Source organism: Rhododendron vialii, chromosome 1a (assembly GCF_030253575.1).
Source record: "Rhododendron vialii isolate Sample 1 chromosome 1a, ASM3025357v1".
Classification (NCBI taxonomy): domain Eukaryota; kingdom Viridiplantae; phylum Streptophyta; class Magnoliopsida; order Ericales; family Ericaceae; genus Rhododendron; species Rhododendron vialii.
In genome coordinates, this window is record NC_080557.1 from 17854018 (window position 1) to 17866953 (window position 12936).

The 12936-nt window shown below is 40.8% G+C and overlaps 2 protein-coding genes across 3 annotated transcripts; both read left to right on the forward strand.

The window, feature by feature from the left end:
* The first annotated feature begins 391 nt into the window (after positions 1–391).
* On the forward strand, positions 392–3603 carry LOC131317783 (uncharacterized). 2 transcript variants are annotated; one of them, XM_058347425.1, is made up of 4 exons: positions 392–592; positions 2183–2352; positions 2729–2796; positions 3293–3603. In XM_058347425.1, the coding sequence occupies exons 2-4, from the start codon at positions 2231–2233 to the stop codon at positions 3553–3555; spliced, it is 453 nt and encodes a 150-aa protein (XP_058203408.1). In that variant the 5' UTR covers positions 392–592; positions 2183–2230; the 3' UTR covers positions 3556–3603. The 2 variants fall into 2 exon arrangements, with proteins under 2 accessions (XP_058203408.1, XP_058203399.1); XM_058347416.1 differs by lacking the exon at positions 392–592 and having other exon boundaries at positions 1788–2352.
* Positions 3604–4581: 978 nt separating this feature from the next.
* On the forward strand, positions 4582–5328 carry LOC131317794 (uncharacterized). The gene is made up of 2 exons (XM_058347438.1): positions 4582–4689; positions 4865–5328. Exons 1-2 carry the CDS (start codon positions 4617–4619, stop codon positions 5212–5214), a joined length of 423 nt encoding a protein of 140 aa, XP_058203421.1. The 5' UTR covers positions 4582–4616; the 3' UTR covers positions 5215–5328.
* The last annotated feature ends 7608 nt before the right edge of the window (positions 5329–12936 follow it).

Sequence of the window (12936 nt, forward strand, 5' to 3'; positions counted from 1 at the left end):
TAGCTACACTAAGGAGTCGTTCCAGTTTTAGAAAAAGTGGGTTTTTTTTGGTCCAAAAAGAAGGGTGAGTCCAGATCTCGAATAAGGAAAAGGGGAAGATCGAGGGATCTTCTGATCACAATTGGTTTATAAGTGTAAAATTTACACTACATACCCCTCTAGTTACTTAGGCCTTCCATCAACTCCTACAATTTATAAGTAGCTACACTAAGGAGTCGTTCCAGTTTTAGAAAAAGTGGGTTTTTTTTGGTCCAAAAAGAAGGGTGATTCCAGATCTTGAGCCTTCCTTTTTTTTGAAAAATGTTCGGCCAAAATGACGTCGTTTTGGTCGAAGTTCCCCACAGTCCGCGAGTGAAATGGCCATACTGTCCTTGCCCCATTTTTCTCTCCCAGGGCTTCAGTCTACGTTCACAACAGAAAAACCCCAGCCGCTACTGCAGCCCTCCCTCGTCTCCACAGCCAGAAGTCCCCGTCCCTCTCCCCCTCGCCGCCCTCTCTCTCCCCCTCTCCAGAAGTCGAAACGGGCCTTAACTCGTAGCAGCCGCTACTGTAGCTCGGTGGTCCTGCCGGACGACTGTAGCACTCGCTCCAAGTGAGTTCCCCTCTCTCTCTCTTTCCCCTTGTCTTCACAAGCATTAGATCTGTGTTTTTTACGGCCTTGTCGTCGTCGTTTGCGTCCGGCGAAGGTAAGAAAGGTTACCCGTCCCTCTCTTGCCTTCTTCGTCTGGTGTAACGATTTTTGGGTTTTCCGGCACCGACGGCGAGGAATGTGGCCGGAATCTCGCACTGTTTTCAGATTACTCCAATTGGGTTTTGATGCTGGATTTTCATATATTGTGTGCGTTTGATTCAAAAGTTTTCATATTGCTCCGTCTGGGTTTTATTTTCAATGTGGATCTTTAGTGTACCCAAATAGAAGTTAAAATCAATAGAGTTTGGCGGTGGTTTTGATTTCGTGAATTTTGGATGTCGGTGGCCGGTGGTTTTTATTTCGATTTTCCAGCTGATTTGGATTGGGATGTCGGTGGTTTTACTGCCAGTTTGTATTGCATGTTTTGGTTGTTGAAGTAATTAGCAGATGGTTAGCTTGATTTACATTTGTCTACAACTCCATCTTTCCCTCAAACTGGTTCATGTAATTGATTACTTGTTGCTTGTTCTTTTTTTTTTTTTTTTTCATTTTCCTCCAAATGTTGCGTATGAAAGTCATGGGATTGAAATGTAGTTTATACTTTTTCATGGGTACTGCCATCTTATGAAAAGCAACATGTACTTGGTCATCCAGAGTACATGTGGAAGGACCTTTTGAGATATTAACTTCCCTTTCTGTACATCAAGATACTTCTTATAGAATCATTGCATTGACAAGCATTATGACACCTACTGACAAAGAGAAGAACTCGTTCATATTAGTCACACTTGCATATCAATCCTGCATTGTCCATAGATGTCAATCTGCGTGTTATTTCCTCTGCATTTGACAACATATGAAGCCATATTTGTTAGCTGGAGGTAAGTATTACAGCTTTTGAAGCCTCCGTCATCTGTGTTGATAATTGATATATTGACAAACACATTGATTATGTTGGTGACCTCCCATATTTTGGAATGAAGAATATTTTTAATAGTGGTTATCTTTTTGCAAGTCACTATGCTGGTAATTTATACGTTATTAAGCCTACGGTCTCAAACGTACGACTATTGACCTTAGGTTAAGTCGTCCTACAAACGTGACTACGTACTAAACAACATAATTTGCTTAGGATGTCATTCAGTCTATTGGAGATGCTCTAAGGGTGCGTTCTTTTCACAAAGAACAGTTTACATAGATATGTACTGTTTCAGTAGTCTACAATTAGATTTTTTAGAGAATCTAATGTCTCTCATACTGCAATATCTCATCATTTAGCAAATGCGAGTTGTTTGGGACTAGTCTGCAAGTCAGTATAATTTGAACAATGTAGTCTTAGACAACTCAACTTCCTGCTATTTCCTCTGCATTAATTTCATTTGGTTTTTGTTATTGTTTCGAAATTGTTATCATGTCATTTTCTTAGTCCGGTTTCAATGTGTCACCGAGCGTTCCTTATCCTGCATTTGTCTAGTACGAGGATAGAGAACTTAAAATTACCATATTGTTACCCCAACATTCTAATTGTCCACAACCTGTTTTCCATATTAGAGTTATAACAAATTTCCCAATCACTCCACATGGCTTCCGCTGCGTCCAATGCCACCTCTACATGGCCCACAAGGCTATGCATTTATGGAGCTGGTCCTTGCATTCCAAGAAAATCTGGCTCCCGCGCAAAGCACCCTGGCTAGTGGTACTATGACTGCCCTGGTGACCCTGTAAGCCTCTCACTTCTTGTGACCTTCACTTAGGAAAATGATTTAAAGGGTGTTCCACTTTCTCAAAAAAGGAACTTCTAGAAAAAAAAGGGACTTTTAGAAAAAAAGAGGGTAATTTAAAGCTCAAATATAATAAAAATGAAAAGCTCAAATATAATAAAAATGGAAAATAATTTTTTAATTTTTTTGCACCGTTTAAAAGATTTCAATGAGATCTATCAAACAAGTTCACCATTGTAGGAAAATTATTTACGTAAACATATGATTTTTGAGCTTAAAATTACCTTCTTTTTTTAAAAGTTACTTTTTTTAAAAAGCGGAACACCCCCTTAAACAATCTTTGTTGTGACCTTTTATTTGTTTATTTTCTGAGTAGCCTTGCCGGGAGTGGAATGGTTGGTGCAATGAAAGCATTCCGAATGTCACCCATTTTCAAGATGATAGGTCATTCCATTTCACGAAGTCATCCGAAGCTTACAACTTCAACGGCCAGAACTTAAGTCAACGCATGTTAGCTTTAGAAAATGCCGTCCGGACCTTAATGCTTATTGGAATTGTAATTTGTGTCCTACTACTTGTTGTCCTACTGCGTATGCCATTGTAAAAGTTTGGATTAAAAAGTTAAAGTTAACTTAACGAAAGTCTTTAGCCATGCCAATGCGTTCAAATATGCACTAAATTTTAAAATGAAAGACAAGAATTAAGTTAACTCCACTTTTGTAATCCAAACCCACTTGTACTATGTGTTTTCCTATGTACGTTTTTTTGTAATACTCGTACTGCATAAGACCTTGTAATATTGTAGAAATCGATGTCATATTTGGGACTTCTACTGTGTTTCAGATGAATGAATGGGTTTGCTAGTTATGTAAATGTGTTCGGGCACATTATTGTAATATGAACTTTTGTACCTAAACAACTATGTTGTTTTTTTCCAAAGCATGTCGTCACCGGGAGGTGGACGTGGTAAGGGAATTAGGTCAACCCCCCACAAAGCCATCTTGCAGCCTTCAGAAGAGCAAAACTTCTCGCAGGTTTCACCGCGACGACAATTATTGCAGTCTTATGAACAACCACACTTCTCCCATTATTATGACCAACCGAACTTCGACCAGGCTGCACAAGAAGCCAGCTTTTTGCAGTCCTCACAACATACACATACTAGCATGTTGTCACCGAGCGTTGGACGTGGGAGGGGCATGAGGGCAAGCCCCCGTAAGACCTTCTCCCATGCCTCACGACAACCAAACTTCTCTTTGGTCAGGAGCTGGTAGTGGAGCTCCATTGTGGAGTACGTCAAACGCAGGTCTCTTTTGTAATGAAGAGACTGAATATGGGAGTTGTTACGGTGGGACTGGCCACGGGAGTTCGTCCAATTAGTGCGGTGGGTTTCAGAATGAAGGTACCGAAGATGGGGGTGAATATGGTGCAAGTGAAACGGAAGAGGAGGATCCCATGGAAACCGACGAAAGTTTGTTACTTGAAGATGAAGATGATGTTCCTGAACATGTCGCACACGCTGTCTACGAGAAAGATGTGCAATATCTTGAAATGCTTAAGAATCATGCACTTCAATACGTCCCAGTTGAGATTGTGAGGATACCGTACCATACGTCTACACACAACGATTTTGATTGGGTGATGTCAGTCTTAACTTGCCCAAATGCTAGAAGGTGTCCTGAAAACTTCTCCATGACAAGCAAAGTTTTCGTGAAGCTATGCGAGGAATTGGTTTTCAAATACGGCTTCCACACAATACGAAGACATGCAATCGGAATTTTTGAGAGCATCGCAATGTTTTTATGCATATTGCGTGGATGCTCCTTAAAACTCGTGGGGGAGTTATTAAACCGTGGGCAGGCTACCTGTTCAAGGCAAATCAATAAAGTATTGGTTTGTGTGACGCGTATGGCCAAAGAAGAGATTCAACCGCGCGATAATCACCCACATTCTTACTTGTCACATAGACCTTAGTATAGACATTTCATGGTAAGTTAGAAGGCTGTATATTAATTTGCCGTACTTTGGTAATGTTAAGAAAAAAACCATATAGTATTTGACGTCACCCCAGTAAACTAATGTGTTATGTACATCATTCACAAGATTGCATTGGGGCGATGGATGGTACGCATGTATTTTGCAACCCGCCGCCGAAAGATGCCACAAAATATTTTGGTCGCAAGGGTGGCCACACGATGAACATAATAGCCATTTGCGATTTTGATCTCTGCTTCACATTTGCCTCAACTAGATGGGAGGGATCGATGCACGATTACCACGTATTCAGAGAATGTGTTTACGGCAGGGGCAAACATATGTTTCCCCATCCGCCAAACGGTAATGTTATTGTCCCAGATTTACAAGTTTTTTTCCTAACATTTTTTTGTGAAATGCACAATTACCACCAAGTAATGCTTTGATTATATTTACACGTGATTAGCCCCAACTCATGCTCTGCCCATCAGTAGGCATTTGATGTGTCGTCTTTGAAATAAGGTCATGCCATATTCAGGTAAATACTACTTGGTGGACAGTGGCTATCCAAATAGCGACGGATATCTCGCACCATACAAAGGCTACACGTACCAACTAGAAGACTTTAGGCGTTCACAAAAACGGCATATGGATCCGTACGAATATTTTAATAGGTGGCACTCATCACTTCGTTCTGCAATTGGGCGGACATTTGGGGTGTGGAAAAGTCGGTGGAGAATGATGAAGGAGACCTCAACTTATCCACTTCGCATTCATAAGCTGTTTGTTATTGCTTCCATGGCAATACACAACTACATTATACGGAATTCTGTACACGATGACGAATTGGAAGAAGCGATCTGGAAGGACGAGAGGTACGTGTTCTAGGATCTGCCAGACATTGATCCCACATATGTGGCGCAGGAGGACACTGAAGGTTTCCTATATCCTCAGTCTGCAAATACTTTGGACATGGAAGTCGTGCGGCATGACATAATGACAGCCTTGAACAACGATCAGGCAAGTGCTGAACAACCACAACGTCGACGAAGAAATTGACCTGAGGAGTGTTAATTCCCTTTTCCTGGAGAGCACTCCTGTACTTGGGTTATTCTATCGTTTGTACTATTGAAAAATTCATGGTATGGTCAGGCAAATTTTTTTCCCTGCTTCCTACTCAATCCTTTGAAATACATTTGGTCCACCGGAGCCGACGCCCTACTATTATTGGTTTCCGTCTGCACACACTGCATAGAAAGTGATGGATTCCAAACGTTCTGTAACGATTTTTTGCGTTTTAGCAGAAACAACTTATGTATAGTACTGTTCATTGCGCGAAAAAGGTTTGTTCATTACGCGAAATCACAGAAATTAGTACCTCAAATGTGGTTAAAAGCCTCAAATGTGGTAACAACTAAGATAAAACCATGGAAAAAATGTCTCTGAATAAACCATCCATGGAGATAGGCTTGGAAACCATCTTCGAATTAGGTTGATACATTCTTTGCCTATCTACTGAACAATCTCCCACTAAAATGTACATGAATGCCCAGTTTTTTTTGCTTCTTTGAAGCCTGTATCACAACTACACTCCCGCAACAGGAATATATTCCCCAGAGGCCTCACTCTCCTTAATCAAGCATTCAATAGTGTTCGGTAGGCGAACACATCTGGCTTCTAGGATGAAGCCATATCCCTTCTGAAATCACAAGTGATTCTCGTACGAACCTCATTGAGCCACTATGAGTTGAGAACCTTAGGAACTGGTCGCTTTCGCCCTCCACGACTTACACGGACATGGTAAATCACATAGCCCTAAATAAAGAATTACTTTCGGTAGCCATACAAGAAGTGTTTCAAAACACCAGAAAAAGAAGGAAGACTATAGCACCCTAGTCCCCATCAGCACCCGTTTTGGCCAAGGGAAAATTGGGTTTCTAATGAAATTCAGATGAAAGGCTTGTCAGACGGTCTATGTACTTCATGAGCCTAAATATTTAGATCCTTCCAAAGAGAACCTGAAAAATCCACGCCGGCTTGAACCATGAAATACCAATTACCACAATTAAGTTGACATTGCTTTAACTGTAAAGCATTAAAAAAACTACCACACGCTCCGCAAAAATGTCATACAACATACAAGTTTGTCACTTTGTCTCACAAACGTTTGGAGCAAACATGTAAGACTTGAGTGTATCAGATATGTACAGGCATATAAAGCATTCCACGTACACTAAAGCTGGAGGAATTAGAATTAAAAACAAAACATACTTAAGAGGACACTGTGGGCAGCGTGCCCTTGGAATTTTCGGATTCCAAAATGCAAGGGCCCAGATCGAGGGAGCGCGAGCGGGGAAGCAAGCGCTCGCAAAATACAGAGTCGCCACTCGGGTTTTGAAGGTCCGACACCCAAGGAACCGTATTTCGAAGCACCTGCCGCGCTGTTTTGATTTGAAAAAGTTTAAGAAACCAGTCCGTCATGACCATATCTGGGTTCGGGAGCCAGGTTATGAGAGGGGAAGGGTTTTATGGCACCCCTCTCGCCCAATCCGGAGATCGGTCTCTACTTTAGGCATTTGCGAAAAAATGTTTGTAATTCTGTTTCATTAATCAATTTTTAGCTAATTAGGGCGGGGGAACAGTTAATCGGGGATTAATACTGTAATATGTTTGCAGGATGTGATGGATATATCATGGATGAATGGAATAAAATAAAAAGTGGGATAAAACCCAACACTCTCGATCAAACACCAAAACAGGGCTTTATATGAGATCAGCACAAATAATGGCCAACTTGCATGCGTGGATCAACCTGCATGCAAATACACCATCGCGCGACAATCCCATACACTCGCGCGAGTAGTGATGCCTCACCAACAGTTTGAACTTTACCCCCTTCTGGGCTCTGGAAGGACCAGTGCTCACCCAGGTGCAAACCAAGCAGTTTATAAGTACTTGAAAGTAAACAATATTACAACATGCAGTAATGATTTTGAAATACAACCCCTAAACAGTGGGGGTGACTAAACAGAGGCCAAAGCCAAGCTGCCCATGCAAGGGCAGTTTCTGGAATTAAGACAACCATCGCGCGAGGGTTCTGACTGGACTTCCAGGAACTGCTTTGCATGCCTGTGCTCTGAGAACATATTCAGGAGCAAACCAGGGGCATTCTCAAGCTGAATAACTAAAAGTTCTAAGTTTAACTACAAATTTTAGCATACAAGATAGTGAAATATCACAAATATTTTCCATAGGAAGGCATAAGATCATAAATGAACGAGGACAAGGATCCCATCCCCATGAGAACCATATCGTGCTGACTAGAACAGTCGCACGATGGAGTGGGTATCTCGCGCGTGGGAGAGCTTTTCCACGATAACTTGTAACTCTGCTGGCTTTAGGACCAGAACTGGTATTGATTACCAGCCTTGGCCCTGTCAGCCCCCCTCAGGGGTTCGAACAATAAGCAGAAAAGTATTATACCTTTGGTTGAGTGTCTTGAAGATGGCTTGAATGAGGTGGTGAGGCTTGGATAGTGATTATGTGGGGGTGAGTGCAATATGGGGTGCTTGTGTTTAAACCTCCTTCTTCTTTCTTGAGAAAAAATGGTAACCCTCTAAGATGAAGCATGATGGGGGGGGGGGGGGGGCGGGGCGGGGGCGGGGGTTGTGTATTTATAGAAGGAGGAGTTGGTTGGTGGCTAGGCAAGGCCGTGCAACCAGCCAACAAGGCTGGCTACAATCACTTGGTGGAGAAGTGGGGTGCCAAAGGTGATGGGAGAATGGGGTAGAGGTGGTGCAAAAGGAGCCCCCCAGAACGCTGTTCAGTCGACGAAACGGGGTTACATAGGCCTGTAGCCCCCTGATCACCACGCAATCCGGGTGAAAATGACAGGTGTTGACCATCGCGCGAGGGTTTGGAAGAATTGCGCGCTTGTCAAGCTAAACCCCGCGAGGGTCAACAGCCAAAACTTTGACTTTGACCGCCACCTGGCCAGTGAATAATCGCACGAGGGACCCAGTATGTCGCGCGATGGTCAACCCCAAGGCCCAGTTTTTGGTTCAAGGGTTTCAGGGCTAAGGATGGGCTCCACGTATACCAAACTCAAGCCATTTTCATTTTCTCAAAACTGTTTTTGACCTGATTCATCATCGGGGAAACAAGAAACTGAAAAATGAAGTAAAACGATTGGGAAATCAGACCGGGGTGTCTACAGACACGTACAACCGGTACAGGCATTGTAGAAAGTAGACCACCTCCATATTTGATACAATCACATATTAAATTTAAAGCCTGAAAATGACCAATCTGTTCATTGTTGGTGTCAATGGGGTTCAAGGCTATCCCCTTAGGCTTGAACACCCCCCCCCCCACCCCACCCCACCCCACCCCACCCCAACCCAAAACAAAAAAAAAAAAAACAAAAAAACAAAAACAAAAGAAGGCTATGCCCTTGCCTTCTTTTTTGGTGTGTTTTTATAAAGAAATAACTCACCAAAAAAAACAAACAGCAAAACCACAAACTAAAATAACTAACAAGAGTTAACGGAAAACATCGAACGCGAACATCAAAACACATTATATACCTGCTTGGCCTTGTAACCCAATCTGTTGGCTTTATCACGATGAGTAGGGTGTCTGACACGCAAGATGGAAGGAAGCAGGCGATATTCCCAGCACCTCCACCTCAGCAGACACCTCATCAAATCTGATTGCTTCTTCCTCCATATCTCCGAAAAGTAAGCGTAAGCCCCTAACATTATTCCCAAAACAAAAACCAAATTTACTTAACAGATGTCAGACCAAAATGTTTTATAACCGTAGATCAGCATATACATGGTGCTGTACTATCTGAATATTTCTTGCTTCCATGAGCTTGAGCATATCAATATGCAAAACCCAACTACTCAAAAGCAATGACTAACAAGGTATGGAAGTTAGGGATGAGCAACAATCCGAACCTATAGTTGTAGAATTAGAATGCGATTCACCCCACCCTGGGATTTAGTGAAAAAATTACTACCTGACCCGTAAGATCATTTGCTTTATGTATGCTATTCAACACCTCCAACTTCAAAATCATTTGTGTTTCCTTGATCAGGACCAATATATACATCTTGTCGGAATCAAGATGCAACATATGATAAACAACTCAAATTCATAGCTTTACAGAAACAAAAACTTTCCTAATGTATGAACTTGAATTCAGATACGTTCAAAAATTCAGATGTATATGTATACAAAGCCAAGGGCATCAACATTCTAATACATATTGATCTTCGATAACATCGCCACTAATCAGAGCCAAAAGAACTCATACTGACGAGTCACAAACTGAAGGGAAAAAAAAAACCCTAAAACAACCCAAATCCGGTACCATATGAAGCGCACAATGAAAGTAACAAGACCCAAAAGAGGTTCCAGCTTCACGTCAAAGCACGAAGAAAAAATGAAATCATTCATACTATTTACGCAAATCTATGCATATTAGGTGAACAGGCGGAAAAACAAACCAAATCTAGATTTGCAAACAGGGGAAAATACATCCAGAAATGCTTACCCATTGTCTGTTTTTGTTCAAGTAGAGATCTCTCTGAGTCTCTCTCTACTCGTTTGGGCGAGACAAAAAATGAGTGAGGTGAGGGTTTGAAATAGGGCGTCTGCTCTGGGCGTCAAAGAAGAGGGAGGGCGTCTGGGGAAGAAGAGGGAGGGAGGGCGTCTGCGCGTCTGCTTCGTGCGTCAACGAAGAGGGAAAGAAGAGGGAGGGCGTCTAGGGAAGAAGACGGAGGGAGGGCGTGCGTCTGCTCTGTGCGGCAACGAAGAGAGAAAGAAGACAGAGGGCCGTCTGGGGAATTTATAAGGGGCAATATGGTCATTACGGCTATAAACATTTTAAAAAGGAACAACCGTTTGGAGGAAAGTGGAACGCCCATTCGGTTTTGGTACTGTTCATTACACCAAAAGTTGCTTTGGAAAACGGAAGCAAAACTGGAAGACCCAGTTCAAGAACGGTATAAGAATAAAATGAAGTTAGAGTACAAAAGTGCATATTATAACTGAGTTTCAAAAAAAATTTATAACAAATTGCCCAGTTCAAGAACGGTATACATGTGACACTTGGGAAAATAGACTCGATAAATTCCTTTCGTAGAGGAAGTCTACATGAGTACGAATTGTGACACTAGGGAAATCCATTGTAGCTTATTGATGCAAGTTTTTAAGTATTAGTGCACAACAAATTAAAATAGTGAACAAGATGACTAAATTATGTCAACTAAGTAAGAACAAAAATTGAATAATGGAGATCAAAATATAAACTTCGACTTGGCTGGAATACGAAGGCAGATGTAATTCACTTTGTTGAATGGGATGTAGTTCACTTGTTGAATTGAATTATCCATGGAGTTCAAATTATTTACTAGAGTTCTTTTCAACTTAATGGCCATTTCAAGAGCAATTCTTGGCCTTTTGTTAGACCTTTCAGAAGCTCTCTCTTTAACTTTCAACCCTTTAGCTCTTTTCTCAATTGCTTCACCAAGAGTAGCTTCATTATCCAGAGATGCACTATTATTGGCATACGAGATCCCATGAAAATTTTCTTCGGTTAAACTTGCATCCACTTCTCCTACAATATTTTTAAGACAATCCAAAGCAATATTGTAAGCTTCCTCCATTTCAACAGCTTTTGTAGCCAATTGGGTACACAAGCGGCACAACACTTTGTATCGTCTTTCCATCATTGCCTTCAGATCTTCTATCAAAGCTGTATATGCACAAGTAACTGTACTCCCTAATTTTGTATACTTTGTCCACTTTTTCGATATGTAATTCTCCAGAATGCTCATAATGTTGTTTGAGGAAAGAACTTTAAGTACATGTGAACATAATAATCCTACAAACTCGAATTTCTTATAGCTACACATCACCATATCTGTTAATGAGTTGTATGTAACAAAATTGTATTGATCTTTGCCAAAATGACTGATATCATATTCAGTTACTCTTCCACTCTCACCGGTTCAAATTGCAATCATGAGCCTTGCTTAGCTCCCCCTGAAACAATACAAACATATCATGGGTGTACATACTTGTTGCATGCTTCAAAATTTCAACTAGAAAGGATAAAGATGGAGTACTTTGAGTTGCTCTAAAATGAGCTTTTGATTCTTCATAGCGGCGATCATCGACTAACCTTTGAAAATGTTGGAAAAACTGCAACAAATCATGGTTGTAGTTGACCTATTTTTAAGCACACTGTTCATGCTCCTACTGCGTTGGGTGGTAGTCATATCAGCACAAAAAGTCTGTCTCCCATAAACCAATGCTCGTTTCTCCTTTATGTTAAACATTCTCTTCAACCAATCATTATCTTGGAGAATATACCTTTCAAGCTTCGCATTCCAAGCACTGATAAAATCATCTTCATTTTCATAATCGAATATGCATTCACTGAAATTTGTTGGAAATCTTTGAATCTTGCAAATGCACCATTAAGTTTTGCAGCTGCATTTTGGTAAATGTGCCAGATATGCAAGTGATGAATTATTCCTAGCCACTGAGCAGCTAATGCTTTTGCCATTACTATATCCTGATATGTAAGTATAGTTTTGGGTGTCTTTCCACCCATAGCCTTGGCAAAAGTATCAAACAACCACATAAAAGAATCAGTAGACTCTGCATACAATAATGCAGTGCCAAAAAACAGCGGTTTGCTTATCATGGTTCCTGCCAATGAACATCGCAAAAGACCGGCCATCTTTGTTCTTCCTATACGTCGTATCAAAACATAGATATCCCCAAAGTGAGTATAATCTGCCATCATCTTCGCATCAGCCCAAAAAATATTGGTTACAAATCATCCTCATATGCTTGAATGGCATAGAAGAAATTAGGGTCTTCTAGTACTCCAAAACACTACCTATATCGCCTATCTTTATTTGCACAGTTTGCTTGAAACACAAGTAATTTTTATTATCTCGAAGAATAAACCCAAGATTCTCTCGCTCACCAACTTGTCTAGCCATAAAATGAACTAATGCCTTATGAGCTATCCCACAATCATTTGCATATCTATTTCAACTACTTGGGCAAAACAAAACTTTCTATGAGACTTGTGTAAGTGAGTCTTACTTGGAGTAATAACTGTATGATTATGCACGAGATTAAACTCAGCAACATAAAATTATGTGGTTTGTCGACAATATTTAACTTTCATTCATGCCACACAACCGAATCTCGTCTCAGGGCAGTGAGATTTTACAGTACTATCTCGTTTATCTTTCCCCCTGTTTACCTTCTTAAGAGTAGCGAAATGTCCGATTTACTAACCTCTCACTCTTATCTTTATACTTTTTACTTCTACGAACACTAAAACCAACTTCGTATGTGTAGTCATTATAAAATTCATAAGTTGCCACTTTAATGCCCTGATTTTTCAAATATACTCGGAGGCATTAAATATTAATATAAGGAAAAATCTGCTTTATTAATGACTAAAACCGATAATTCAACGTAAGAAATTGTTTATTGCAACCGAATGTGGAAATACTAAATTTGACTGTGGTCTTTAATCTGACAAAACTCAGAGCTGACTCCTAAGCTTAATACGGA